The sequence below is a fragment of the Apiospora hydei genome (assembly GCF_038363865.1).
Source record: "Apiospora hydei strain CBS 114990 chromosome Unknown utg000010l_segment0_segment0, whole genome shotgun sequence".
NCBI lineage: Eukaryota > Fungi > Ascomycota > Sordariomycetes > Amphisphaeriales > Apiosporaceae > Apiospora > Apiospora hydei.
In genome coordinates, this window is record NW_027117369.1 from 1857390 (window position 1) to 1885256 (window position 27867).

Genomic DNA, 27867 nt, shown 5'->3' on the forward strand with positions numbered 1-27867 from the left:
CATGTTGCAACCATGAGGTCATTGCATGAAGACGTATGAACGCATATGCGTCAGGAAAACAAACACCCAGTACGCAGTGCCCAGGCTGATTGATCCATCATCCAAGTGGTAATTGTGGTGCTTGGTGACTGGTCGCTAGCAGATGCTAAAACCGGTTTACCGTCCCCGCCAATTGCCGGTGCTTACTGCGGGCAGACGCAGACAGCTCCCCCTAGGTAGCCCTGGAACGTCCACGTCGCAATCCGCCTTGCCACGCACTGACTGGCTCCTTGGCTCCGCATGACGCATCTTGGCAGGGGGTTCATTGCGGTGGGAAAGATGACAGCCCCATCGTGAGCACACCCAACCACACCAACACCAACACCAGCCCGTAAGACGGCACCAGGCACTTAGACTTCCCACGTCCAATGCTAAGCTTTCGTTAAATCGGACCTAGAACGGGAAAACCGGCATTCTTCTTATTCGTTCTTTTTATAGCAACCGCTGAGATCCCCTATTGACTACAGTTTAATCCTTGAATTATTGTTGGACCTATAGGCTCGTTCAAGGGCCCTTGTACGGGTATTTTATGCGTCACCAATACTTTTATCGTGCTGAAACGTATTTTCGTAGACCGGCAGTGGCATGAATTCTACGGTGGTATTTTTTCTCTTTTTTTATGTTTCAAATAAGGAATCGATGTACTCCCAACACAAAAATGGCCTGTCGATACTTCATCCGAACTGTGAGACGATATCCACCAATTAACAATAATTCAAAGGGGAAACTGTAAATGATGTGAGGCTTTCCTCATACTGGAGCCGCTAATGGGACCTGCGGCATGGCACCCCGCCGCGTACAAGCAACCACGCGCTTCCTCTTGCGCTCTCTCTCTCTTTCCCTCTTTCCCCTCTCTCCCTTTCCACCTCACCTCGGAGTGAACACCAGCAGCAGCGGGGAAGATGCATCGTGAACCGGTCCTCGGCCCCGCGATCAAACGCCTCCGCATCGAACCCGGGCGCGAAGCGGGGAACCTCGAAGCGCGCCGCGATCTTGGCCAGCACGAGCCGCAGCTCCATGAACGCGAGGTTCTTGCCCGGGCACACGCCGGCGCCCCGGTTGAACGCCATCCAGGCCGCCTTCTCGGTCGACAGGCCCTCCCACCGCTCCGGCCGGTACGCGGCCGCGTCGCCGCCGTTGCCCCAGTACCGCGCGTCCCGCTGGATGCTGTGCATGGGGACCACGACGATGGTGTCGCCCGGGACGCGGACCTCGTCGATCTGCAGGCCCTCGGGCGGGGTGAGCCGGGTCACGCCGCTCGGCACCGCGGGCTTGAGGCGCAGGGTTTCTTGGACGAGCCAGTCGAGGTAGGCGATGTCTTTGATCTTTTCGTGGGTTACTTCGGTACTGTCGCCTCCGTCGGCTTTCAGGGCTGTGTCGACCAGGTCCTGGAGCTTGTGGTAGATTTCCGGGTTGCTGGCGAGGAAGTATAGGCTGTGAAACGTCGATCGTCAGTGCTCCGCTTATTGAACATTGCCTTGTCTTCCCAGCGACAGTAGAGAGGTCGGGAAAAAGATAAGACCAGGAGCCAGTTTACTCACGTATTTGTCAGAACCGTGCTGGTTGTATCACTAATTGCGCCGATTGGTGGTTAGAACTTATCCATGCAAAGACCGGTGCGAGAGTCGCCCAAGAGGCTGGTTGATGACACTTACCTTCCAGCCACGATTAGCAGCCGGGCCTCCTCCTGCCAAGCGAGGTTGGATCGAGGGGCGCCGACATCTCCCTCTTCTTCGCCCTTGATCAGCCAGGAGACGACATCGCTGGGATCCTGGTCATTCATCGCCCTTTCCTGCTTGTAAGCCTACCGTATGTAGGATAAGCAAGCGGCTCATTTCGTATATTGGATCGCACAGAGGAATCGAATCGGCTTACCTTTCTTCTGGCTTGCAGCTCACCGCCGCACCACTCGATGAACTCCTGGTACCCCGCGCTGGCCCCGGGGATCCGGGTCAGCATCCCCAAGAGCCAGGGCAGGGAGCCGCCGACGATGGAGAGGATGGAGAGACTGTTGTGCAGTGCCACGATGGCCGGGTGCTCCTTTTGCGAGTTCAGCATATTGAAGTCCTTGGAGAAACCTGAGATTTCATTAACCTTCATTCTTGGCTAGAAACGGATAAGACAGCTCGCTTCGCAAGTTTTTTTGTTTCACTCACCCACTTCGCTCATGACGTCGAAGCCGTAGAACATGCCGTACATGGTCATGTCGATGGGCTTGCCCACATTTTCATCGAGACGGGTAAGTAGGAGGTCGGCCTTGGCCCTCACGCGCGGCTCGTACGATTGCAGGGCTAGGAGATATCATTCAGCATCACTCCAAGATAAGAAAGAAAAGCAAGGTGAGAGACCGTATGAGACAGAAAGCCAGTGCCCCTGCGGTTCAACCACGAAACGGGAGAGCTACGCATACCTTTAAAGCTCAGCCCTCTCTCCCAAAGCTTCTTGCGCCGCCTGTGCGCCTCGGGATCCCGCGTCTGGAGCAGCGACAGGTCGTCCAGCCCGCCCGGGTGGGCGTTGTACCACGGGCTCCGCACGCACTTGGTCGCGGGCCCGTAGATGGCCGGGATGGCGGCGGGCCGCAGGATCGAGAGGTGGCGCGGCCCCGTCCGCACGAAGTCGCCGTACTCGTCGTGCAGCCTCTGCGTGGCGAGGTGCATCTGCAGGCCGTCGGCCGAGGCGCGCGCGGCGTAGAGGCGCGAGATCTTGGCCGCGAAGGGGCCCGGGAAGCGGTGCAGGCGGTGGAAGAAGACGCGGTAGATCAGCAGGCTGGAGACGAGGCCGGCGTTGAAGGTACAGGATAGAATCAGGGTGTGCGCCGCGGCGGTCCAGGCATCTACGCCGACGACGGTGCGGAAATACAACAGAAAGGCGGCCGCTAGGGAGGCGAGGTAGGCGCTGCAGATGGTCAGGGGATAGCTGTCGATCTCGAATGGTCGGATGAGGTGATGCGAACCAACTCCAGCCACAAACAGGGTCATGAGGTGTGTAGCTGACGGCCAAGAGGCCGTGAGTAGAGAAGCCATCGTTGGTGGTTCACGCCCGCTGGATTTGGATGGCGAGGAGACGTGGCAGAAGAGGTGCAAGAGGGGAGACGAACCGTATTTATCCAGGCGCAGCGGCGCAGTCAAAATCTTGTATGCGACCCGAAATACCGGGAAGGGTTTCCCGTGTGGATGGGTGGGCTCTCGGACTTAACACCGCGCCCAGCCTAGCACCCGCTCCAGCCCGGTCTATGCGGGTCGATCTTGGCCGAATCTGTATACCACTGGTGGGTTGTCCCAGATGCGGGCGTGCGGCACAACGCGGCGTAGAGCGGCGCAGACAGGCAGGGTTCTATGGGCAGGGCCCCCCAAGATATGCAACTATGTCACCCTCAAGTCCCAGCGGAAATCGTGAATCGGGTGACCGTCACCTCATCGCATCACGTCGATCAAAAGGTCAAAGACTCTCTTGACGCAGATCTGCCCCAAAAGGGTAATATATCCTAATCTGTAATCTTGCAATCGGCGCTCATGCTTGGCATCTAGCTAACCCTGGTGTTTGGACAGCCTCGTTATCCGATTTCATATGGCCCAGCCCGCAACACCTTTATCTGACTGGGACAATAACTGTGGTTGCTGGGTTCTATCCCATGAGTGTCCTACACCACGTGGCATGGTCAAGCATCAATCTTATCAAGTAGGCCTACATACGGAGCATAATTACATGATCGCATGCTGGCAAATGGTCTGTGATGTGCTGCAGAATTCCCACGTGAGAAATAGGGGTCTTAATTAGTAGAGTACGACGTTGGCCCACTTGAATACATACTATCGATCCACTCGGCCTTGGCCTATGCCCATAAGCAGTTGGTCAGCAGAGATATATTGCAACCTGTCTTCGTACTGGACTGGTGAACTTCAATATTAGTCGCCCGCTCATCCGATCTGGCAAATTCATAGTCAGAACACAACACAAACCTTACAAGTAAATGTGCAAAGTGTAGTGGGCGGTTGCAAAGGTGTAGACCTCGTTTGCAAATCGTTCATGCCGACTTATTCCATGGGGTACCCATTACAGTAGCCAGTCATCCCTTAAGAAGAAGTCTGAATAACAGGGCGGATAACCATTATCTGGATGGCGGGATGGCATAATCAGTAGATGAGATGCTGTCTAAACGGCGGATTACAGTGGACGAGGAAGTTGGGATGAACGATTCAATGTGATTAGTCGCTGTCTACAATGGATGCATATGTAACGCTGACTAGAGGTATCTACTGTTGCTTCCCCTATCTGTATTCCGAGTCCTTGCCGAAATAGTGGACAGCCACGTCCTTCCACATCTCGTCGACATTCGACTGTCCCGGACCCCTTGCGACACTGAGCTTGCCCCCATGCGCATTGGCAGTGGCTTCGATCCATGGAGTAATCGCACAATCGAACGTCATTTGGCGAATCCTCTTGGAGTACTTTTGGCTTTTGGCGTCATCTTTGCAACGATATCTAGTGGAATAACAATGTCATAAACGTGTCAGTATTATTATTCCAATGGGCGGTTTGGGTTAAGTGGAATAACGGTAAGTGGAATAACGGTCAGTTGAATAACTTACGGCTCGTTGTAGTAAGGCTCGGCGCAGAAAATCATGGACTGGATTGACACCAACACTTGGAGTAACGTTGATTGCTCCGGACGCCATGGCTCACCAGACCAAGTGCCGAGCAGGCTTAGACAGACGTAGCCGCTGCTGTAGAGGTTGGGGTTGAGGCCCTCGTTCTGGTGATTGGTGGAGCAGGGCATCGTTCGGAACCGGACGAAAGGTGGCTTCTGTGGAAATTCGAGTGGCAGGAACATGTCGAACAGGAAGAAGCCGTCTGCGTACGGGGTGTCCTTTGGTCCGATGATGAGGAACTTCAGAACGTCTAGACGGGAGCTGCCGTGCCGAACGAATACGCCCTCAGGCAGCGACGATTGCAGGGTCGTGATTTCCCGAATCACGCGCTTCATGCGTTGGCGGGGAGGCTGTCCGGTGCTTGCCTTCGTGGCTGCCACATTGTAGTGGTGTGAATATAGGATTAAGTTATCGGAGACTTCTGCCAGGCCGTTCTCTCGGTGGTAATCTGCGAAGGTCTGGATTGCTGGTGCTGGATCGATTCGCAGGTTGGCCATGGATCTAACAACAGCCTTCACACGATACGTCTGAACAATTTTGGAAATGCGTGAATCCCAAGCCTGCATGTTGGCGATGGTATTGTCAGTGGCGTCGCGGTGAAGGTTGTGCTTTCGGTTGTATTCCAGCGTCTTCCTGTTCCTCTCGAAGATTGCCTGAAGCATGGATTCCAGCGACTTCCCAGTGGTGTCCACGGCGTTGGCTTCGCTGCCAATATTCCTCAACTTAAGGAAGGAAATTCGGTGCAGCCGGCCTCCATCGCCGTATATGCTGCGTGCTTGCTTCACGAGCTGCGTCGTGGCGGGATGGTTTGCTAGCGCTTCAATGAAGTCGAGAAGGCCGTCGTATAGCTGATACTGCTTCTGTATCTCTTCAGCAGAGTCGTTGACGAGGAGGTCTGCAGTCCAGCTCAGCAGGTCGGAGCGAGCCAACATGAACGCCACGAGTCCCATGTCGTCATTCAAGCAATTCGGTAGCAGACGGGCCAAGAGTCGGAACCGAAGCTCCAGGAGCATCATCAGTTCCGAGTCCTCCTGAGGAGTATTGATACGCGGCGGCTTGCGATTAATCAACCGCTGCAGGATAGGTTCGGACCTAGCGTAGCCTACGCCTTCCGCGTTGGTACCATTGTTGGTCTCTTTGGGGCCCGAGGAGATGGACGGAGTCGACGATGGCTGGGACTGCGAAGTCGCAGTGGCTAGCATCCACACAGCAACAAGTCGGCCTTGGTAGCAGCAGTGGTTGAAGACGAATCTGGTTCCAGACACGCGTGCTTTGAGTTCGTGACGGTTCAGCCATCCTGTGGACACCGTGGACCCGCAGGGGCAGGTGACGGCGTGGCAGGACTGCTTGCCACAGCAAAGACCACAAGCCAGCTCGACCTTCTTAGTGCCGGACCGACGTGTTCGTTCCTTCCACCACCGCTGGACAGACCGCGTGACATTGTCGGCGCTTAGCTCGATCAATCTAGAGCAGCCGGCGCACTGAGCAGGCACCCTTGATGACAGGAAACGCTCGAGGCTCGTCAGATGTTGGCGGTCTTCTACGCGAGAATCGACATCATCGCCATCAGGTCTTTCATCAATGGCGGAAGACGGCGGCGGTACTGGCGGTGGAAGCGAGTCTTCCGCGGCCTGTGCTGGACTGGAAGATTCTCGTTGCTGCTGTTGCTGCTGCTGTTGCTGGTGCCGCTGCTGCTGCCGCTGCTGCTGCTGTTCAGCGATCTGCTGCCGAAGCCATTTGAAAAACATGGCGAAGCATGGGACGGAAATGATGGCACCAAGAATGATAGAATAGAAGATCAAAAGCCCGTGGGAATTCATAGTTCCGTATTGATATGAGCGAGTGCTTGTGGGATTGGGGAGATAAAGTTGGCAGAGTGCGCACTTGAGAGCATGTTCTGGGAGGGAAGGAAAGATGCCACAGTGGGGATGAGGTGAGCCTGACATGAGTCTGGTTCGGCTCCTAATAAATGGAAAGAACCACCAGAGTTAGGTAGGTAGCTTCCAAGTTTTCCAGGCATCCTATTGATTGATGGGTGTAGGTGCAACTGGAAGCAGCTCGCAGGCAACGTCGACCGACCTAGCTAGTGTCATGTAAAACCACTTGGCTACGGAATTGTCGTGGTATAAAGCAAGATGATGCTCAGCTCATGTCTGTACTTACTCAGTCTCCAAGCCAGGCCGTGTTGAAGTTTCCCGAGCCCATCAGTATGAGTGATGAAAAGGGATTTTGGTGGTTGTGTTGCTTGGAAGCCTCTAGATCCCTCAACCAGCCAGCCGGCTGCCACAACCAAGTATGTATGCTTGTTGGTCTAAACTTCTCACCTAGAAGGTGATTCAGATCTAAAAGAAATGGCAAGCTCGAATTGAAGCACATCCATTGATCCACGAGTGGTATTGCGGTGAATCCCCAAATCTCGGATGCTTTCTGGATTAGTTCAGTGGGTAAGGTAAGTGCAATAGACTTCACATGGACCCAACGCAGCGGCAGATTATTTAAAATATGCGGAGACGCGGCGATTGTTAGAGCTGGGTGTACGATTAGACTGAAAGTGTGACCTTTTGCAGGAGTGTTGGTTCAAGATGACTTTGGAATACCCAGCCAGGCCTAATGTCACCACCTTTCTTGATAACGTATGTAAGTACATGTATATGGTGATAATCGATTGGAATAGCTAGGAGCATCGGCGTTCGACTAAGCACTCGAACATTCCGTGCAAATGGAGTAGGCAATAAATCGATGTTGCTGCCATTGTTCCACCTGTTGGCTGTTTTGATTAGTCCAGTGTCTTTCCAATGCCCCCTTGAGTGCCTACCTATGCTCTTAACCATATGAAGAAGGGAATATGCTCAACCATCGTGGGCTGGAGTAGTATAATCAAACCCGGTTGAGACTTCTTCCCATGAGGGATCTACCTAGGCAGTAACTGACCAGTAGCTATTCTATCCCACACTGGCTGTCCTCATTGGTTACGACGTTGCATAAAAGTCGCTGTCTTGGTTTAGAAACTAGAATAAACATCTTTCTGGACATTACCCCAGAGGACGATATTCCTAATCAAGAAGGTACACGATGGTCCCCCAATGGCATCACCATGGCCAAAATATAGTGCTTCGCGTTTGGCGAGAGTTCATCTGGGGAGGCCATGTTACGATATTCAAATGTCATTAATCAAACATTTATCAGACATTTACCCCTAGTACAATGTTGGCTGGGACATTCCAAACCCATGGCACCCTTTTTGGTGTATTATGTGGTGTGGTATTCTGGATCACTTGCAGACTATGTATCGGATCATTCGTTCATTTATTCGTTAAATATATATATATATATATATCCATCCCGGTATCCCAGGAGTCTACCTAGCAGCTGATCAGATACACTTCAGCCCACCGGGTAATTGAACTTGAGCCTCTCATTCAGCCCCCAACCCACCCATCATCATCATCCCCCTCGTCCCCCTGCCCGCTACTCCGAATGACGCAGGGAACCCCGCCCGTCCAGCTATTATCGCGACACCCGTCGGCCCCCTTGGGCTTGCGGCCGACCTCCTCGCCCGTGACGCGGATCTCCATGCCGATGGTGACGCCCGCCTTGCGCTTCCCGTCGATGCTGACCTCGAGCTCGCGCCCGCGGTTCTTCTTGCTGACCTTGAGCACGACCTTCTTGTTGAGCGGCAGGCTCAGGTGGCGAAAGCTGAGGGTGCGGGCGCAGATGGGCGTCAGCAGCATCGCTTTCGTCAGGGGGTGGATGATGGTCCCGCCCGCGCTTAGCGAGTAGGCCGTCGAGCCCGTGGGGGTGCTGATGAGGATGCCGTCGGCGACGGCCTCGGTCAGGAACCGGTTGCCGACGTAGACGTCGACGATGGCGAGGTGCGGGTTGGGACCCCGGTGGATGACAAGCTCGTTGATGGCGTGGATGTCCGGGACGTGCACGTCGGGCTGCCCAGAGCCCAGGATGTCGCGGATGGCCGGCTCGACGGGGAAGGCCGCGGTCGAGGTCGGCATGAGCTGCTCGTTGACATTGTTACCGTCGGAGTCATACACGCCGACCTTCAGGCGGTGGCGCAGCAGCATCTTGGAGGAGCGGTTGACGCCCATGCTGCGGCCGCGCATGCTGGCCCAGCCCTCGTAGCGCTTCTGGATCTCCGCGGCGTCGTGCTGGCCCGCGGCCGACGTGGACGTGGGAGTATTCAGCGCGGCCTGGGTGTGCGGGCCCTGCAGGTCGCTCATAGCGACGACGCTGCCGCTCATGTAGACCTCGCGCCAGGCGCGCTTGAACTCCTCAAACTTCCACTCGCCCAGGAAGCCGAGCGTGCCCATGCTGAAGCTCAGGATGGGCGGGACCGAGGTGTGCAGGCTGAAGAGGCTGGCGGCGCGCAGGATGGTGCCGTCGCCGCCGAGGGTGGCGACGAGGTCGGTCCGGGTGGGGAAGTGGATGGGCTCGGAGCTGTAGACGGGGAAGGGGAGGGCCTCGTGCAGCATGTCGGCGATGCGCTTCTCGAAGATGAGGTTCAGGTTCGGGTACTCGCCGTGGATGTGCTTGGCGAACTCGACGGTGGACGCGATCACGGGCGGCGCGTGCAGCTTCGGCATGATCAGCACGTTGCGCGGGGGCGACGGCCACTCGAGCGAGAGCAGCGACGAGGTCGAGCTGCTCTTGTAGAGCGGGACGATGCGGTCGCCGAGGGTGCGGGCGTCGCGGATCTCGCGCCGGCGCGGGGTGGCGGAGAAGCATCGTCGTCGTTGGGTGGTGGTGGTTGTAGTCTTGATCCTCCATGCCGGCGGCGAGGCGGCGGACACGGATGTCGCTGTCGTCCGAAGTCTATTCATCTTTGCGACAACGGCAGCAGCAGCTATCGAGCTTTGTCGTTGGACCAGACGCACTGGTCATGGTTGCAGGAAGTCAAAGGGTTCGCCGCCGCTTCGCTCAGGATTCCATCTCTTGCGCGCAGCTCTGAGAAACTGTGGCCCTGTTTCTCCTTGACCTGTTGATGATGTCCTGGAGTTCTGACGTGCCAGATTCTACAGAATCGGTTGCGTGCGGGCGGCTCGGTAGAAATTGCTGCGAGCGCCGATCATGGAGGGCTACCCTTGCAGCCCTTGCTGGAGCGCTCTCCCCCACTAAACCAATCAGATAAGGTCCTAAATTCAGCAGCTCCATGCCACTGACAGCTTGCCATGACATGGCGTCTGGGGTAAGACTGCCAGTCAAACAGACACAGCCTTTGCTTCCTCATGTTTGTATCTACCAAATTTTGATCTTTCTTCACGCTTCCCAGACTGGATCACTATCCCCGGAGCCTGCTCCGTATCCAACGAGTACCTGCTACCAGACGAAAGTTGACACGTGCACTAGTGGACCGCTCTCGTGCTCTTTCTCGGGATCTCAACTCTTCGCATTGCCAGAAACGGCGTTAGACGGTATCTTTCTGACACGACAGATCGATGAGTCCCTGTCCTTGTCCTTGTCTTCCATCCTCTGTCCCCCGGCCTCGAGTCAAGAAAAAAAAACATGCCGAGACATTTTGTATTACCAAGCACTCAATCGGACCCGTTGCGACGACAGAGTCTTCCCTCACCAACTGCTATTCCTACCCGAAATGGAAATGACGCAACACGGTCCTCATCAGCTAGCAGGCTAGAGAGCTAGCTCCAGCGCTTTTAGCTTGCGAGCTGCCCACTGTTTCGCTTCTAGCTGTGGTGGGGTGAAGCTTTGCAAGCAAGCGTCCCCGCTGTGGTGTCAGTCAGTCACGGTTGGAGAAAGGCATCGTAATGTGTGGGATGGTATCACCATCCTACTGTCCACCCCGCCATCGGTAGGGGCTATTACGAGAGTCGAACTGCCAGGGTTGCTTACAAAGTGCGAGTGTACTGCATCGGCTGCGGATTCTTCAAGCGAAGGACACAGCTCTCCCGAATTTTGTCTCTCGTGAACTATATATACCCCGTTGTCCCCCGTATTCTAGCTTACCAGCAGCATCTTCCCCAAGCTATCTGAAGCAACGAAAGAACCAGCACTCAAGATGGCGAGCTCCAAGCAATTCAATGTCGGCGTCGTCGGCTATGGGTAAGCCTCTCCGACTTTCACTTGGATCGTCCCAGAGAACATAGACTGACCTAGAGCGTGTGTCGCAGCATGTCGGCCAAGATCTTCCACATCCCCTTCATCAAGGCCACCCCCTTGCTGAAGCTGCGCTCGATCCTCCAGCGCAGCCCGAAGCCCGGCGACTCGGCCCCCGCCGACTACCCCGACCTGCAGCACCACACCGCCCTCGACAGCCTGCTCGCCGACCCCGAGCTCGACGTCGTGGTCCTCTGCACCACCCCGCCCACGCACTTCGCCTTCGCGACCGCCGCCCTCGAGGCCGGCAAGCACGTCTGCTGCGAGAAGCCCTTCGTCCCGACCTCGGCCGAGGCCGCCCAGCTCGCCGCTCTGGCCTCCAAGCAGGGCAAGCTGCTGTGCGTGTACCAGAACCGCCGCTACGACGCCGACTTCGCGACCGTGTCCCAACTGATTAAAGACGGCATCCTCGGCCGCGTCGTCGAGTTCGAGACCCACTTCGACCGCTACAAGATGGAGCACCCGACCAACTGGAAGGGCACCATGCCCATGGAGCAGGGCGGCGGCGCCGTCTACGACCTGGGCACCCACCTCGTCGACCAGGTCTACACCCTCTTCGGCATGCCCGAGTCCGTCTACGCCAAGTTCGTCAGCCAGCGCCAGGGCAAGTTCTACCCGGGCTCTACCGCGGACGGAGGCGCCGTCGACCCGGACTCCCTGACGGCGCACCTGTACTACCCCGACACCGGCCTGACGGCCATTGTGCGCATCGGCGTCCTCAGCGTCGAGACCCAGCAGCCGCGCTTCTGGATCCGCGGCTCCAAGGGGTCCTACACCAAGAAGGGCCTCGACACCCAAGAGCCCCAGCTCAAGGGCGGCATGACGACCTCGGATGCCAAGTTCGGCCGCGAGGGGCCCGAGTGGGCGGGCAAGCTCGCCATCCTGGGAGAGGGCGGCGCCGTCTCCCAGCGCGACCTGCCCAACGTCGAGCCCCCGCCCACCTATGCCAAGATCTACGAGTCCTTCGCCCGCGCCCTCGCCTCGGGCAAGGAGGAGGATGTGCCCGTGCCCGCGTCGCAGGCCCGGGACGTGCTCAAGATCATCGAGGCCGTGCAAGAGAGCGGCAAGACAGGGAGGGAGGTGCCGATCTCATCGTGAGAAGGAAGGTTCCCGTAAATATGACTTAAAATAGGCAATCGTAGAGAATGCATAATGTACATATCTGTTTCACCAGGATGGCGGAAGTGAAACTGCCAGTCACACATAACGTGAGTAGTGAGGTATAATACTGCCTTAGAAAACATACCAAGACCGCACTGATGCGACGCCTGAGCTTGCCCCGTCTGTCTGTCAGCCCACCTCTTTAAACGATGCTGTATGCTCCATACGTTAAGTAATGTACGTCGGTACGTAACCAAGAAATCAGAACAAACAAACTGATGCCCCAACCGTGAAGGATTCCGTCCTGCCTGCCTTGTCGAACCGAGGTGCATGCCGTCTCAAAATCCAGCACACGGGAACGCCGCTCCATGAGAATGCCCCAGGATGTTTTGGTGTGGCTCCACGCCCGTCCGTCCCGTTCTTACATTGGTATCATTGATAAAAAAGAAAACAAAATCATAAAATGCCCCCAGTGAGCCCATCCTAGTTCCATATTTTCCACATTCTTGTGTGCACGCCAGAAAGAGGGATGCCGCATTCCTCCAACTCATCTCATAGTCCGAATAGCGATGATCCCCGCCAAACTTCGTGGTTGAAACCAAGTGGATCAGGAATCCCGGAACTTGAGCAAGAACCTCGTCAGAGAGGTGAGGAAGAAGCCGAAGCAGCCGAGCCAAGTAAAGATCTTAATGAACTCCCACCAGTACTGCGTCCGCACCTCCGTCTCGATGTGGCCCTTAATGCCGGCACCGTTGGCGGGGAAGCGGCCCGTCGTCACGTACTGCTCCAGCAGCGCGTCCTTCTCGTACCAGCGCTCGCGTAGCCAGGCGTCGAACTCGGTCTGGTCGTGCAGGGGCATGTCCGCCAGCGCGAAACGCCGCCAGTAGAGGTTGACAGATTTCGGGCCGCGGCCCTGGAAGAATGTGCTGGACAGGGTGAAGTACTCTTCGCCAAATCCTCCTCGGCTATAGGTTATCAGGAGTGTCAGCCAACGATGAACAACTCAAACGCGTTCACAACAAAATATTTCTTCGATGTCTGGGAGGGAGAGAAACTTACGGTACGCCTTCGTATGCTACTGTGCAATCATAGACATAATCGACCGACCCCTTCAGCTCGTTGAGACAGAAGAAGGTGCCGGTACTTCTGGGCAGCATCAGGTGCGCCGTGTCCTTGACGCCTATCTTGTCTGCCCAAGCCGCCGATTTCACCCTGCCATTGTCCGACAGGTTGGTGCCTTCCGGGAAGAGCAGAAGCCACATGGGGTTCAGGTACTCCTCACCGTTGGGCCCCTCGTGTTTCATCCTGAGCTTCTGCAGCCGGTGCGCGAGGCGGGGGCGATCGACGGCCATCTTGCGCGACATAAAGATAAAGCTGAAGAACATACACCCGGGCCCAATTATGGGAATGTATTTGAGCGATTCCTTCAAAATAATGTAGATATGACCGTGCATCCTGGGTTTATTGGTGTAGCCCACCCACCACAGGTATAGCCAGTCTGTGTAAATCTGTTTGATCTCAAAGTCAGCTTGCCGCCATCTTCTTACTAGCTAGCCCAACTCCAACAGATATTTCCGGAATAGCAAGACGCCTTACCTGATGATTGGCGATCATGACCATGCGATCGGGGAACGAGCATTCCACCCTCCCGTCGGGCGTCACGCTGAGCTGGTCGGCGGTCGATGCATCACCACTAATTCTGATCACGGTCGGCGCCCACCAGTGCGTCATAGTCGTGACTAACAGGCCGAAGGACTCCTTGGTGACGGCCATGTAGGCGTAGTAGAGATCGCGGTTAAGGAAATAGAACCACGCCCCGAGGAACTGGGTGAGATGGATACTGCCAAGACCATGTATATATCAGTACGGGTTTCTTCTTTTTCTTCCTCATCCAACATATTCGCGATATATGAACCGGTGGTAGATGATGGTGGGTTTGCCTTACACCAGAGAGCCTCCGAAGAAGTATAGTGCCGCAGTGAATGCGCGGAATTTGGACCTGATCCAACCGTACTTGGCCTCCCCGAAGGGTGCCCAGCTTGCTGCATATTCAACATGGCATCGGCCACGCCTGGGCTAGCCATGGGGAAGGCATCGAACTCGTCGCCGGGGACGGCCTTACCGTTCGGCCGGTGTCGAAGCTCCGAAGTCGTCGTCATGTTGGGTGTTGGCGGATATGGATTTCAGATCATAGGTATGTATGTAGGTGTGCGGTCGGCAACGATGTCTTGGGATGATGAAACAGCGAGTGTGTGTGAGAGTATTCGATATCGGATATGGATACTAGGTCAGGTCGTAGGTCGGTTAGTCCGGAAAGAGGCAAGACATGGGAGGAGGATGTTGTCATGAACTAGAGGGGCGCTGCGCCAGGCAGGCTAGGCCGCTCAGGCTATTGTGCGGGGCCCGCGATGCGAGATGCGACGAGCGTTGAATGTTTGAAGTGGTCCAGCACGACAGAGCGGAGAACAGGTGCCTTGCTGCATGTATGTAGGTGTAGGTGCTCAGAGATAGACAGATGGGAAGGGAATGGAAGCAGGTCGCGTGCTCGTGATCTGATCATGTGGGGGAAGCTGAAGCTGGACTCGCTTCATTTGAGCCGGCACTGCCTAGCAGCAGTCGAGGTGGCAGGTAGAGTTGAGAGCTTGCCTCGCGGCATGTGATAAGATAAGGTATGGAGAAGTGAGACATGGATCAAGTCAAATCAAATGGAGGGGCAACAAACCGTTCAACGACGTCAACAATCGCAAGTACGTAAGACTGACTGCAGTGGTCGAGAGAGAGAGAGAGAGAGAGAGAGCCCAAGATCAACGATGCATTTTTGTGATTGAGTTGTTACTTGATATCAGTAATCACGACGAGGAATGAAGAAGAGAAAATAACTGTGGGAAGCGCATTCTTGGGATGGCGCCTTTGCTGGCTTCTTTCGAAATAGCTGGTCGTCTGATAGCCCTATCTCTAGCTGTTTGGTGTTTGTTGGCATTTCTGGGACATGGATAACTCGGGATTTGGAGACTATTGGGTTTGCACGTGGAAGAGCGTCAGCGCGTCCAGCAAGCATTGCATCAGCAATCAGGCTCGCTTCCCAGGCTGCAATGGGCAATTCAGCTCCCGAGCTCCAAAATTCCAGGGCGTCCAAGGGCATCCAGGGCGTCACAGTGGGGGTGGTAGAACCAAGAGTTACAGTGGGGTCCCTCGGGTTTTACTTGGGTCCCATTCGGTGCCCCGGCAAGAATAAGCTCTCGGGGCAAGCTTAGGTCGGGTTGGAGTGCAGTGAAGATCAGGCCTGAGCCACACTGTAACTAACTACCGAGGGAGCAAGCTGTTGTAAGAGCCACAGCTGTCTGTGGTCAAATCAATTGATTGAGGCTTGACTTATTCTCCGAATTGCTGTGGTATTGCCTGCGTGCTGCGAAATCCAACAAGGGGTTCAGGGATCCATTGAGCGAGAGAAATGGCTATTCACTCCATCTCCTTCCCAGCTGGCCAGGAGTCCAGATCGGCCAGCAGGGATGTCCTCATCTTCATGATCTCAGGTAATCCCGGTCTCATCGACTACTACGCGCCCTTCCTGTCCGCACTGCGGACCCTCCTGGACTCGTCTCCCGCCTCCAAGGGGACCCGGTTCCACATTTACGGGCAGGATCTGGCCGGCTTCAACGACGCCGACCACGAGTCTCCCTTCAGCGCCGCGCACCCGCCCCGCGACGTGGCCTACCAGGTGAACTACCTGTTCCAGACCCTCTCGGAGATCAGCATCCCGGAAGACGGTAATGCGGGCAGCGCAAAGCAGGGAAAGCCCTTCGACGAGGTCATCCTGGTCGGCCACTCGGTCGGCACCTACTTGATCCTGCAGCTGTTCCACAAGCTCCTCCGCGAGCCCCAGGCCGCGCCGCACCTCCGCCTCAAGACGGGCATCCTGCTCTTCCCCACCATCGAGCACATCCGGCACTCGCCGAGCGGCCAGCGCCTGGAGCTGCTGCGGAGCGCCGCCTTCCTCGAGCGCCACGCCCACCTGCTCGCGTCCGGCTTTCTGCGGCTGTGGCCCTACGCCGCCCTGCACTGGATCCTCAGGACGCTGCTGGGCCAGCCGCCGGCCGCCGCCGACGTCACGGCCCGCTGGCTCAAGAGCCGCGACGGCGTCTGGCAGGCCCTGCACATGGGGCTCGACGAGATGCGCGTCATCGGCGAGGACCAGTGGGATGAGGAGCTCTGGGAGATTGAGCGGGAGGATGCCAAGGCCGCTGCTGATGATGATGACAGTGACGACGGCGCTGCCAAGAGACTGCCGCCCAAGTTCTTCTTCTTCTTCGGCAAGGACGACCACTGGGTCGCCAACCACTTCCGGGATGCGTTCATTGAGCGAAGGCAGAAGCAGGCGGAGAGGACGAGGGTGATGGTGGACGAGGGCAACCTGCCACACGCGTTTTGTATACGTAAGTCATACTTCCTTCCAGTTTTGTCACCCCAGCACACCATTTCCATCCATCCAGACATTCGTGCCCATTTCACCGCCCTTCTAGCTGCATTGCTTACCGAAAGTACCTACTAATATGCATGGACCGAAAACTAGATCATAGTGAAGTCGTGGCGGAGAAGGTCTCATCCTGGATCAACGAGCTGTACGCCGCATGATGGACTCTATGCAGTGTTTGACGGGGTGATGAGGCAAGGATCAGATCTCATGACCATCATAGACTAGCCAATGCCTGAAGTCCGGACATGGTCCGGCCTACGATACGAATCGTTGGGATAGACGATAGATTGATACGAAGACAGCCACCCATTGTATCTCGCACTTTGACGGATGAACACGTATCTAGCGCTATCAAGAATGGGTGGTATTGTCAGCCTCCAGTGCTATTAATGTGTCACTATCCCTGCTCAGACATTTTTGTGCTACATGGGGGCGTATGGGGGCGTGTTGTCAGGGCCGTTACCACCCCTCCTAGCCTTGGCGACCGTTGCGTAAGCGTCCTATCAGATCAGCGCATATACGCCTGACAGCCCGGCTTGTGGGACGTCCAGGCGCAAGTCATCTCCGGGTTCGGCAAAGGCAAACTTGGGGGGCCGTTGTAAGCGTGAAAGGGGGCCTCACATCCCTGCCTGCCGCCGCTTTTGCTCTTAGTTCTTCGGCTCTCGCTATCATTCCCGTATCCCACAGATCAGCCCGCTCCCCAACCAACCAAGCCCCCTGCCGCGCTATATCCTATGATCTCCTATCGGGCGAGACAAAACCGTCGGATCGTCGAGGATCGCCAGCTATCGGCCCGCCCATCTGCTTGCTGGTCCTTGGTCCCGATGGTGCATTGTGTTTGCTCACCAATTTTAATGTCTCGGGCTGTGGTGGTCACTCTTGGTATAGTTTCTCGTCGAATTTGAGATCCTATGCATTGCCAGAACCTAAGTCGTATCGTATGTACCACAAGAAAGAAGTATGACATGTCGTACCATACCGGCCAAGGCCGAACTCCCCCATCCAACCAAGCTACTCAGATCTGCAAAAATGGCATGTTGTAACACATTGCCACCCCCACATCTGGGAGCTGAACTGCATGTCTTGTTCGTCCATACGCTGCCTCGTGACCTAAGTATGTATCGTGAGTTCACATGACTTTTCCATCGCATCGTACCTCAACCCAATATTCCCATGGCAGTGGCTGTCTCTAATGTCGAACCCGGTTTTGGGCCTCGTGTAAGTTCCAAACAACAGTATTTCCAATTACTATATGCAGCATCCACATTCGCCACGCCCCTGCAACGTCACGTTGACCTACATACATGTGCTTCCTGTTTGCCTGAAACGCCACACGAGTTCATTTACATCTCCATGATGTCATTCTGAACGCAACATGTGTCTAGAACAGGGCTCGGGATCGCCCGGCCATAGAATAGAGCAGGTCAGGGGCATTGTTTGCACCACGGTCATCAAGCACACCCAGACCAGGGAGGCGAATTGCTCTATAGTGAAGACCAACTTGATTCCAACTTTTCTCGATCCAGTACGTAAGTAACCAAATAAACCAAATCCAGGGCGTACATACCCAGGAGCCTATCAAATACACCGACTAGTCCACAGACGTAACCGTTCCATGGCACATTTGGCAATGCTACAGTAGTTCAACCTTTCCTCTCACAGACCAATTATGAAATTAGAAATGCCCGAAAAAGGAAGAGAGAGAAAGAAAAAAAGACACGCTAAGACTGGCGCCCCAACCCCCCAATCCTTGAGGAATCCCTCCATATGTAGTAGGTCCGTGAAAGCCTCGAGTTTGCGATCATGCAGTTAGAGAGCGTCGTCGGCAACCGCAGGCTCTGTACTCGAGTCTTCGTCCATAGCAGTTGCTGCTGTTGTTGTCGTAGTGGACGGACCAGCAGAAGAGGATTCACCACCAGTCGTCTTGCTCCCGTCGTCTTCATCATCACTTGAATCGTCGTCATCGTCGTCCGGTACGAATGCAGCCGTGTTATTGTGATATCTCGGCTCCATGTAGATGGGCATGGGTACCAAGGGGTATCGGCGGTTTAGTATCTTGGCAGCCGCGTCGCCGAAGGACGAGTCCCAGGGCATCCTCATCGAATCCGGCACGGGCCAGCCGAGCGCGTCGTTGCGCAGCCACATCCGCACCAGGTGTCGCGAGAACGTCTCGCCGTCCTGATAGGGCTGGCGCGCATGGAGCGTGCTCCACGAGTTCAGGTAGATCATGTCGCCCGGCTCGCTCTCGAGGCATATCTCGTGCCTCCGCGCTGCCTGATGTACCCTCGCCAGAGCATGTTGTTGGACGGGGGTCAGGGGGCGGAACCTTGGCAGCGGCCGCGGTGCGGGGTGCCGATGCGAGAGGACCTAGGCGTGCTGGGTCTGCGGAGAAGAGTAGATTTCCTCGGTAGTACTCAAAGAGCGGCGATAGTGTATATGGGGGCTTTCGCCTCAGGCTCCTGTGACCAAAAGCGAGCAGTGGTTAGTCGAGGAGCAAGACGGGGAAGTGGCGCACGCAGGCAGACTTACGCTTGGATAGGCCAGTTCGGCTCTATCAGAGTGCGTAGAGCTGAGGGATCCGAATTGGCCAGCTCGTTATATATAGTATGGGAGGAAGCAACACAAAGCCGACCGCCGACGGCTGCCATTTTGCGCACGTGAAGAGACAGTATATCTGAGCCCATGTCACAATGATGCGGCTATGCGTGGTCAGTCAGCTTGAGAGATCTGTGGCATATTAAGAAGCATAGGCCCCAGGATAGACTCTTACCAGGCCATAGTTCGTGTGTATGCCGTGTCTCCGCTCTAGGGGGACGGTCCAGGTCTTCGAGTCAGTGACATGCGCTGCAGACGACAGGTCAGGTCAGCATTTCTCTTGCGCACCGTGCGACGTGGAGCACAAACGTACAAAGCATTGATCCCTTGGCATCTTGAAGCCCGCGGCGATTGCCGATGTAGCATGAGATCCCCAAGTAGATGGTCATGTAGTCTTCGATGGAATATTTTGACTCAAGGCCTCGGATTACGCATATTCCAGTGCCGTTGTGGACTTCCAGCGCGCACCTGTCAAGTCGACTCTCTAGGCTAGGGAGAGGAAACAACTCCCGAGAGATTTGGTCCCCATGCATACCAAGACCTGTGAAGTGTCAGGTCAGCCTGACATGAGGTAGTAAGCACGAGAGAGAGATCGTACCTTTGAAGCGCTCTAAGGCAATCTCTACGTCGGCAACATCTTGCTCAGTAAGCTCGAATATATGCGTAGGCTCATCGTCGTCTAACCCTGACCATGCCGTAGGGCCTTGTATCTGTGATGGAAAATTGGAAGGGATTGAGGGAGGGTGAGATGAGTTATGGGCATTATCTTCAAGATGGCCCTGATTATAGTCGACAATTGACGGGAGCGAGGTCTGAGCCGCCATGTTTCATCGAAACATAAGGAAACAAGACTGGTAGCAGCACGCACACCACCTGCGGTGGGAAGCAGGGCTCTGGTGGGACCTTTATAGTCCAAGGGGCTGATTGAGAGGTCGGCGTGTTGCAAGAGGTAGAGAGCTAGGGGTCATAGGGCAGAGAGCACGGTTCTTCGAGGGTACTTCCCTGCCATCAACGGGAGACGGGGGCGAGGGCTAGCACCGGAGAGCCAACCGAAGCTGTCGGCGGTATTATAGGGTGTGGTTGAAAGAACGAAGATCCTTGAACGGAAAGCAGAGGAAGAAGGAACTGCCGTACCCAAGGTAGTCGCGAAGGGGGCGCCAGACCATGTAGTGCCGCCATTCAGGGTCGTATTATACCATTGGGCGCCTGCGCCTAGCGTCTCCGGCTCCTATGCTGAGGATGTTGCATCTTGATGCATGCCATCGTAGGATGCCTCGGGGGTGAATGCTATTTGGTGTAGTGAAGGGAGTGGCTGCAGCCGCCGCAGATCCGTCATCGCCTGGCCAGCTAAGTGGCTCTCGCGGAGGCATGGCGGTCATGCTTGGGTATGGGATCTGTCATAGGCGTAAGAGATGGGACGGTTTCTTGTGTTGGTTCGAAGTATGGTTGAGAAAAGTAGATGTTGTTTTTTCTTCCTGGACAAAGGGGACGAACTGCCAACGAGGACGAAGAGCTGACCGTGTTTGTCCAAAGCGGATCAAGAAGCTGCTGCATGCGCTGTCTCGAAGCCAATCGACTCATACGATGGAGGCGGATTGCAGCCCAATCCACCGCTGCATAGCATCACGAGGAGGTCTTGGCAGGTTCGGTAGTTTAGCGGTCACTGAAGAGTAGAGCTTGCCAGGCTTGCCAGTATTGATGTATGCTATCGCCCAGGCTGGGGTGTGCCGATCGACGTGGCATCGAACGTGACGCCGTCGAAGAGAAGAGGAGGTGGGCAGCCGGCAGCCGAAATAGCCTACCAACGGGCAAAAGGAACGAGTTCAAGAGGAGCTTCTTTGATTCCACACCGACATCATTGGTGCAGGGGATGGATGTGCAGAGGCAGGAGTCTCTCACATAATAGGCGACGGGTGGTGGATGTCCGGGCCCAGATACCCGGATCTTTCTCTCATCTCTTTCGTCGCGCGGCTTTGCTTCTTATTCGATCCACGGTCGAGTAGCAACACACGCATGGGCTACCAGCGGGGACGTCCCGCCTGCAGATCATATCGGGTTGTGTGCATATGTCAGCCGTGTCTAATGTCGAAAGGGGAGCCAGTCTCTCATGGGGGCATTCAGCAGCTTTCCAAGAGATTGAAAATGACCTGTCAAAGAGGTTCTGCCGGTCTTCGGCCATGTCGCTTGGACGAAAAATGACGTACGTGGTAGCATTGCACAGTCGTATTGTGATGGCAGCCAGTCAGGGGGCACGCCGTAGGGAGATCATATAAAACCAGACGGACGAAGGCGCGGCAGCAGGCAAGACAAGGGTGCATTGTCTTCCAAGGTAGCACTGTATCTCGCGTCGCGCATCCTCTCTGGCCCCCACCCTATGGCTGCACCCCTGTCAGCCTGTACTAAGTACGGCGGGACAGGGAGGAGGCAGATGGGATGCCAAAGATTGCGCAGTACGTGCGATGCAGCTTTGCGGGGGACCGGGTCTTTGCGAGATGAGATGCGATTCGCGCAGTTGTTTGTTCTGTCACATATATAAATCGCCGTCTCTTGGATGGCTGGCTTTCCTCGTCTGGCTTGACTTGATACGGTCTGGGCCAATGGCACGACGCGACCGCTGCACCCATGCTGCCGATTCCGAATCCCGACTGGGATTGCGAGGCCCGAGGCAATGAAACAATCAATTGTGCGACCTCGAAAAACACGTGGGTTTTTTGGTCGCACAAGCAACCAGCAGCAGCACAACACGACGCAACACGTCACAGCATATAATCGCCATGGCTGCCATTCCCCTCCAACGGAGTGGCCGCTGCCCTCTGGCTCGAGGCAAGCTGGGCTTCTTGTTTTATGTAGGCTAGGTAGTTCTCTGGATGGGAGGTTCTTTCACTGCCTGCTGCATTGCCGTACATGCACATGCTGAAAGGCAAAGAGGTGCATGGCGCCGAGTGAGCTGCGCTTCATCGTAAAGACGAAGAGAAGCTCGGGAACGCAGCGCCCTATTGCAGATGTATCTCCCAGGCGGAATGCCAGGCGCAATGTACTTACTCAGCACGACCCAAGCCACAAATCCGAGGAGCATTGAGCAGGTGCAGAAAAAGGAAGCAATCATATGAGAAAAGCGTAGAATAAGCAAGATCAATGCAGCCGAAGTGTTTTCTCGACTGCCAATGAGAGGTCGTCAACGACCGCCGGCCCGCGCTAACTGCTTCCTTTCCCTCGAGATGTGCATGTTGTGGAGGAGATGAGCAGCTTGAACGATGGATTGATTCCATGGAAGCTGGGGATGGCATTGCTCTTTCCCTCGCCTGCTCGTCTCGCCTCTTTCTCTTTCTCTCTTTCTTTTTCTTCTGTTTTTTTTCTTCTTTCTCCCCCCGTCCCGTTCCTCTTTCCCTCTCTTTGGCACTTTTGGGTGGGTGGATGAGCAGGTTCCAGGGATGCGAAACAGCAACAAAAGGTGGAAAATGCAATACAAAAAGAAAAAGGAAGCAGCGACAGTAACCAAGAAGGTAGCGATCTGGAACCAACCACCACCAGACCTGATCTGATGGATGACAACGCACACTTTTTTCCGATTCTGCATCTTTTTTCCCACCTTCTCCATCCATACTCCGCGAACAGAATATTCCCGCCATCCACTGGATTTTTCCCTCCTTGCCTGCATGTTCGTGCGAATCCCAACCCTGACGATCCAAGTCCAGTCCAGTCCAGTCCCGTCAGAAACCAGTCCCCTTCCATCTCTTGCTTGCGCCAACAACTTCCGCAATACCCAACACCACATAAGCTTCCCTACCAAGATCCAAGGTACCTTCCAAGTTCTTGCCTCAGGTACTGGTACTTCAATTGCATATCTTACGTGGCCTACGTAGGCATTGCTTGAGGTCGTCGGAATCAAATTGGCTTGGTTGACCAATCGGTCTGTTTGATCAATCGATTCCACTCTACTCTGGTGAAGCCGTGCTGTCCACTCCCCATCTGTCGTGCAAATCAATCTGTGCAACGAGACTGCCGACGCCGTCAGCCAGCCAGACACTGACTCAACCCCTGATAGGAACCCGGTCCATTGGGAGCTCGACCTCTAGACCTGAGTGTTGGCAGGTCGTTACTTGGACGCTTACGGAAAGGCGCCCTGCCGCCCATCGGCATTGATGCTGTGCAACCCACCAAGATCCCGCGTCCACTTTGACTTACAGACGTCGTCCTTAGCCTTGTCCGTCACTTCAACGCCTCACCGGTTTCAACAGGCTCCACTTCCAATCCCACTTGCATCTTGTCGCCTATCCCCGTATTCTGTCACGATAGGTCATCTTATACTTCGGGCTGTTCCACACCGGGTGAATTGCTGGTTCAACTTCGACTCATCCTGCCTTGCCACGCAGCCATGGCCGGTCCGCTGATTCATGTCGCGGTACCTCTGGGAGAGCCACCCGTCTTCGATGTAATGGAACCTCCTTTCTTCTCCCTCCCGTCTCGTTTGTCTGTCGTGCCCTCAACGTAGAATGACCCTGTATTGACTTGAGTTTGTCGCTGTCGCTGCTAAGACCAGAAAAAGAGCACGCTTCGCCGAGGATCCTTGCTTTGGACTGTCAGATGATTTTGTGCCTGACTGGTTACACCGCAATATGCGGCCAAAGAAGAGGAACTACCCCGGCTATCCCTATCAAGGAGTGTCCGCGGTGATGGGAAGCATGCAGTCTCAATGTCAGAGTGTGCCAATGGCTGCTGCTGCACCCTTTGCCGACTCGCCGGACGTGCGTCTGATGTTGTGCTCAGCACCACCACCAGCACCACCACTACCCCAAGAAGCTGTCGACACACCCTGGCAACATGTTAACCTGGAGCCAACCGTCACACAGCCTCCGCCCTGGGGCCATGCTGCTGCAGATGACATCCCAACTGCCACCGCCGAGCTCTACCCTTATCTCTCTCCCCCTCCATCCCACAACCCCAGCTTCGTGTCAGGCTTTCCAACTTTCTCACACGGATCCGGTCAGCCTTGGTCTTTCAACTTCCAGTCTATTGACATCCCGTTACTTCTTGATCAATATCCCTTCCTCTATCAGCAGGACAATATGCAGTTGCCCGACTACGACTCCGCTGACCACAACCCTAACAACTCGGTTGACCACACCGGTGGTGCGACCGCATCGGGTCATGAAGACCTCGAAGGCGTCTATCACTCTGATGCCGCATCCACGGCTCACATCTTGAACTCGACCTTCTCTCTGCCTGATCCATCTGTCATGTCTGCAGCTAACATGGAACCGAACTATAGACCGCCCATAAACCTCCCCGCATCAAACCAGGAGGAGTCGGAATGGCAGTTCGTGGAGAAAGAGAAAGCCAGTCCCATAGACGGGCCATGGCAATGCATACCATGGTTTCTCGACCCGCCTCAAGAGGTGTATTCCAGTTACACGGCATACGGCACGTCATCTCCAGAGGCACTAAGCCCAGCCAGTCATGAGGATCCAACCAGTCAGCCGAGGCCCAAGAAGAGAGGCGCCTTATCTCCCGAGGAGAGGCAACAGACCAGCAAAACCAGGCGGATGGCTGCTTGCGTTCGCTGTCAGATGCAACGCAAACGGGTAAGCTTTGCCTTGAACCAGCAGCACCAACAACAACAGATACATAGCTGACATCATTAGTGCACTCCTAACCCTGATGATGAGATGGGTGCTTGCCTCACCTGCCAAGAAGTCCGCCAGTCCAAGAAGGTCATCCACAAGCTGGATTGCTGCAGATGGAAGCTCACTGCAGCCACCGTCTACCGCCAGGCCCATCTGAAACTGACAAAGCGGTGGCAAGGTAGTACTATGTACGACATACCCTCCTCGGACTGGGCAGATGACGAGATCCGGATCATCCAAATCAGCGAGGGGTTGTGTTCGAAACCTTTCGAAATCAAGGTCAGGCGATTTAAGCCCAAGCCCGGCGATGTGACCGATCGCATCTGGACCGACAAGCACGGAAACTCCCATGTTGTCAAGCTGCCACCCTATGCGATATCCAGTGTTAGTGAAACCTGCAAGCGGTTCGTGAAGTATGCAGAAGAGAACGCCTTTGAGGCTGTGGAGCAATTCGCCAACAGACACGACGTGCACCCCATCGTTCAGGAAACGTACAAGGCTGCGTGAGTTCTTCTCCATTATCGTTGGCCAAGCCAGTTTTGCCGATGGTAGACACTCACAAGTAATGCAGGTGGAATCACATGAGACACGTTACAGTGAGTCGAGAATCATCCTTGCAGCCATCCATTGAACATGTGCAAATACTAAGCTGCTTCAGGGAACATCTGAAAACATCGACCTCAGGGGGTTCATGAAAGAATTCTGGGGATTCTGGTTTGTGTTACGTAAGTCGCTTGCCCCTGGCTTGGAGTTGGGTCTCCGCTGACAAGACTTCAGGGCACACCATCGGTTCCAACCAGATGGTTGGGGATGAACATCTAGGAATGGAGCCTGAAACGCACAAGGACTACCCGTTTCCACCCGGCCACCTCTCAGTTCCCCGCATGGTGTGCCAGCAGTTTGACTCAATAGTGTACGATGCACTGCTGAGGAAAAGGAGGACCAAAATTCTCAAGACTCTTTGGGCATTGATGCAGAAAAAGGACCCACAAAGCTTCGAGACCATCTTCTTTGCCATCTTCATATTGCTTCACGAGATATCAGCCACCTCGAAGGATCGCTTTCGGTGGTCGAGGGAAAACCAAATCAAGGTAAGATTTCCGTGCCTGACATGGCGCATGTATGCCAGCTGACGTGGGATTACAGGCAAGATATGATATGGAGCAGAGTATGGAGGAGCTACACGAAGGGGCAAATATCATACTCACCCTATGGACATACTACAGGAGAGGCTTGTGCCCAGATGTTGAGGATTGGCACTCCATTCGCAACAGTCCGCCCAAGGCCAAGATACAACTCAAGTACGTAAGCGACGACGTACAAAAGCTAATGATAGCACTTTGCACCGCATCGGAAGGAGAGAGTAAGACCCATCCACCCCTTTTCCACCAGTCATGGCGCACCTTAACCAACTCTCTTCTAGTCGAATCAGAGACGGAAAGGCCGGCCGGCTGGACCACGTCGCGCTACGCCAGGAAAAGGAAAGAGGTTCGTCCGGAGGCGGACCTGCCGTTTATCTGGGAGCGGGACATGCATTTCACCTCGCAAATGTTTCAAGCGGGTTGGCAGCCCCAAAAGCAATGGCAGCGTTCGGATGGTTGAGGTCACAAGGTGGCCCTTTGATGTTCACTTCATGCACTTTTCTTCCTATGTCTATACCAGTTACAAGCCGCATATAAATGGTATGGCGAAATGTATTTGAGAAATCGGTCTGTACTTCCAATACATTATTCACGCAGATGATACTTCGTCGGTGCATATATTCTACGACAATGTGAAAAGGGCGCCACGATAGCGCCATGTGGGATTGCATGTCGAATCGCCTGCCTGAAATGGGATTACCTACGTGATATGGGATTCCTTTGCAGGCGTGTAGGACCGGAGACCTCCGCACATGGAGGCACGGGTGACCGAGACGTTGGATGGGTCTGGGGGTTTTACGTGGTGTCTCACTGCCTTTGTGCATTTGGAAGAGCTAGGTATGCAATGACGTCCCGTTCCGTCCACGTGCATGGCAAGGCAATGCTGATACTGGCGTACCACGGCGCTTGGGACATTTGAGTGCGTATGGTTATGGTCTATGCTGGATGCATGCAGACGGAGCAGTCACGTATAGCGCCACTTGATGCAAGGAGCTTCTGGGCAGGCAGGGCAAGCATCAAATGAACCGTGGGCCATCATTTTGCTATGTAGCCATGCGTTGGGGACATTATTTGCTTTCTACCCGCCAACCCACCTTCGATCAAGTGGACAATCCCAGATCTTAATTTTTTGGTGCAACCTCTGGAGACCGGTGAAGGAGAACGAGGTTGGTTCTTGGTAGGGGAGGTGCGGCAGGCGGTCAAGCATTTGTATAGGCAGTGTCCGGCTAGGGATGCTTGTCTTCTTCCCATGACCCCTGGCGAGTTGGCAGCCAGCCTATGAGCACTCATGCATGGAAGATATCTCAGGCATTTTGACAACCTGCCGGCCCCCAGCCACTCTGCAGCTCTCTATGTCGAGATAAGACGAACGAACAAATCACGTCTGCTATGACCTGGAACCTCGTTGATGACGCAATCTCCCGCACGCCACTGTTAACTGCTTTCGATTAGTTGGTAAGCCCCCAGACTGCGAACTAATTTTGAAAAGAAAAAGAAGGAAAAGAAGAAAGAAAAAAACATAGTTCCGTGGAAACATTGGACTCGATGATTCTGGCAGTTGTGGGGGAGAGGAGGCCGTCTCTCATCGGGCGATTTAGTGGTCACATCTGTGCATGACCTGTCATCAACCTAGAGGTAGAGATAACAGTACATTGGTTCAGGTGAAAGCGAGGAAGAAGGAAGAAAAAAGCAATTCTTTTGAAAAGAAAAGGAGGCCGACGAGACGCGAACGGATGTGGAGACCAGACCGCTTTCCCTGCGGACAGCACATTGTGATTGATAGTAGTAGACGATGGTCGTTTTTGAGAAAAAAGTAAAAGGGGGGGCGTGCGCCTATGCATAGGACTTTGAAAGTCCCCTATTGGCCCGGCTTCTTCGTGCTCGCGCTGTCACCTAGCTTCATTTAGCCTAACCCATGCATTTGGATTTCCTTTTTCTTCCATCCCCTGACCTACGTGCCTTGACGACCTTTGCTCATGGAATCGTCGTTGGCTGGTCATACTCACACCCATGACCTAGACGCGCGCGACGGTCCGTCCCTTCTTCCCCAATTAAACTGCTTGATCTGTGGGGAAGGCGCCGGGCGAAGACCGAAAATCGCTGCCAATTATGTAGCAAAA

General features: G+C 54.9%; 8 protein-coding genes across 8 annotated transcripts; 3 read left to right on the forward strand and 5 right to left on the reverse strand.

The window, feature by feature from the left end:
* Positions 1-911: 911 nt before the first annotated feature.
* Positions 912-3062, reverse strand: PG997_014777 (cytochrome P450; the record flags this gene model as incomplete). Its single annotated transcript, XM_066819091.1, has 6 exons — positions 912-1473; positions 1581-1610; positions 1695-1843; positions 1915-2117; positions 2196-2330; positions 2450-3062. Coding segments are annotated over 6 exons (1692 nt in total), but the record flags the coding sequence as incomplete, so codon positions are not given.
* A 1245-nt stretch (positions 3063-4307) lies between these two features.
* Positions 4308-6436, reverse strand: PG997_014778 (uncharacterized protein; the record flags this gene model as incomplete). Its single annotated transcript, XM_066819092.1, has 2 exons — positions 4308-4521; positions 4629-6436. 2 exons carry the CDS (start codon positions 6434-6436, stop codon positions 4308-4310), a joined length of 2022 nt encoding a protein of 673 aa, XP_066661280.1.
* Positions 6437-8107: 1671 nt separating this feature from the next.
* Positions 8108-9520, reverse strand: PG997_014779 (NADH kinase pos5; the record flags this gene model as incomplete). Its single annotated transcript, XM_066819093.1, has 1 exon — positions 8108-9520. The coding sequence occupies one exon, from the start codon at positions 9518-9520 to the stop codon at positions 8108-8110; it is 1413 nt and encodes a 470-aa protein (XP_066661281.1).
* Positions 9521-10713: 1193 nt separating this feature from the next.
* On the forward strand, positions 10714-11909 carry PG997_014780 (oxidoreductase domain-containing protein; the record flags this gene model as incomplete). Its single annotated transcript, XM_066819094.1, has 2 exons — positions 10714-10757; positions 10826-11909. 2 exons carry the CDS (start codon positions 10714-10716, stop codon positions 11907-11909), a joined length of 1128 nt encoding a protein of 375 aa, XP_066661282.1.
* A 610-nt stretch (positions 11910-12519) lies between these two features.
* On the reverse strand, positions 12520-14071 carry PG997_014781 (lysocardiolipin acyltransferase; the record flags this gene model as incomplete). The annotated part of the gene is given in 4 exon segments (XM_066819095.1): positions 12520-12877; positions 12972-13420; positions 13509-13736; positions 13754-14071. The coding sequence occupies 4 exon segments, from the start codon at positions 14069-14071 to the stop codon at positions 12520-12522; spliced, it is 1353 nt and encodes a 450-aa protein (XP_066661283.1).
* Positions 14072-15363: 1292 nt separating this feature from the next.
* On the forward strand, positions 15364-16544 carry PG997_014782 (Lipid droplet-associated hydrolase; the record flags this gene model as incomplete). Its single annotated transcript, XM_066819096.1, has 2 exons — positions 15364-16345; positions 16483-16544. The coding sequence occupies 2 exons, from the start codon at positions 15364-15366 to the stop codon at positions 16542-16544; spliced, it is 1044 nt and encodes a 347-aa protein (XP_066661284.1).
* A 1651-nt stretch (positions 16545-18195) lies between these two features.
* On the reverse strand, positions 18196-19805 carry PG997_014783 (uncharacterized protein; the record flags this gene model as incomplete). Its single annotated transcript, XM_066819097.1, has 6 exons — positions 18196-18660; positions 18713-18845; positions 18916-19085; positions 19157-19230; positions 19295-19522; positions 19580-19805. The coding sequence occupies 6 exons, from the start codon at positions 19803-19805 to the stop codon at positions 18196-18198; spliced, it is 1296 nt and encodes a 431-aa protein (XP_066661285.1).
* A 3792-nt stretch (positions 19806-23597) lies between these two features.
* PG997_014784 (uncharacterized protein) lies at positions 23598-26207 on the forward strand (the record flags this gene model as incomplete). The annotated part of the gene is made up of 7 exons (XM_066819098.1): positions 23598-24563; positions 24624-25108; positions 25177-25201; positions 25264-25330; positions 25383-25696; positions 25752-25968; positions 26029-26207. The coding sequence occupies 7 exons, from the start codon at positions 23598-23600 to the stop codon at positions 26205-26207; spliced, it is 2253 nt and encodes a 750-aa protein (XP_066661286.1).
* Between the last annotated feature and the right edge of the window lie 1660 nt (positions 26208-27867).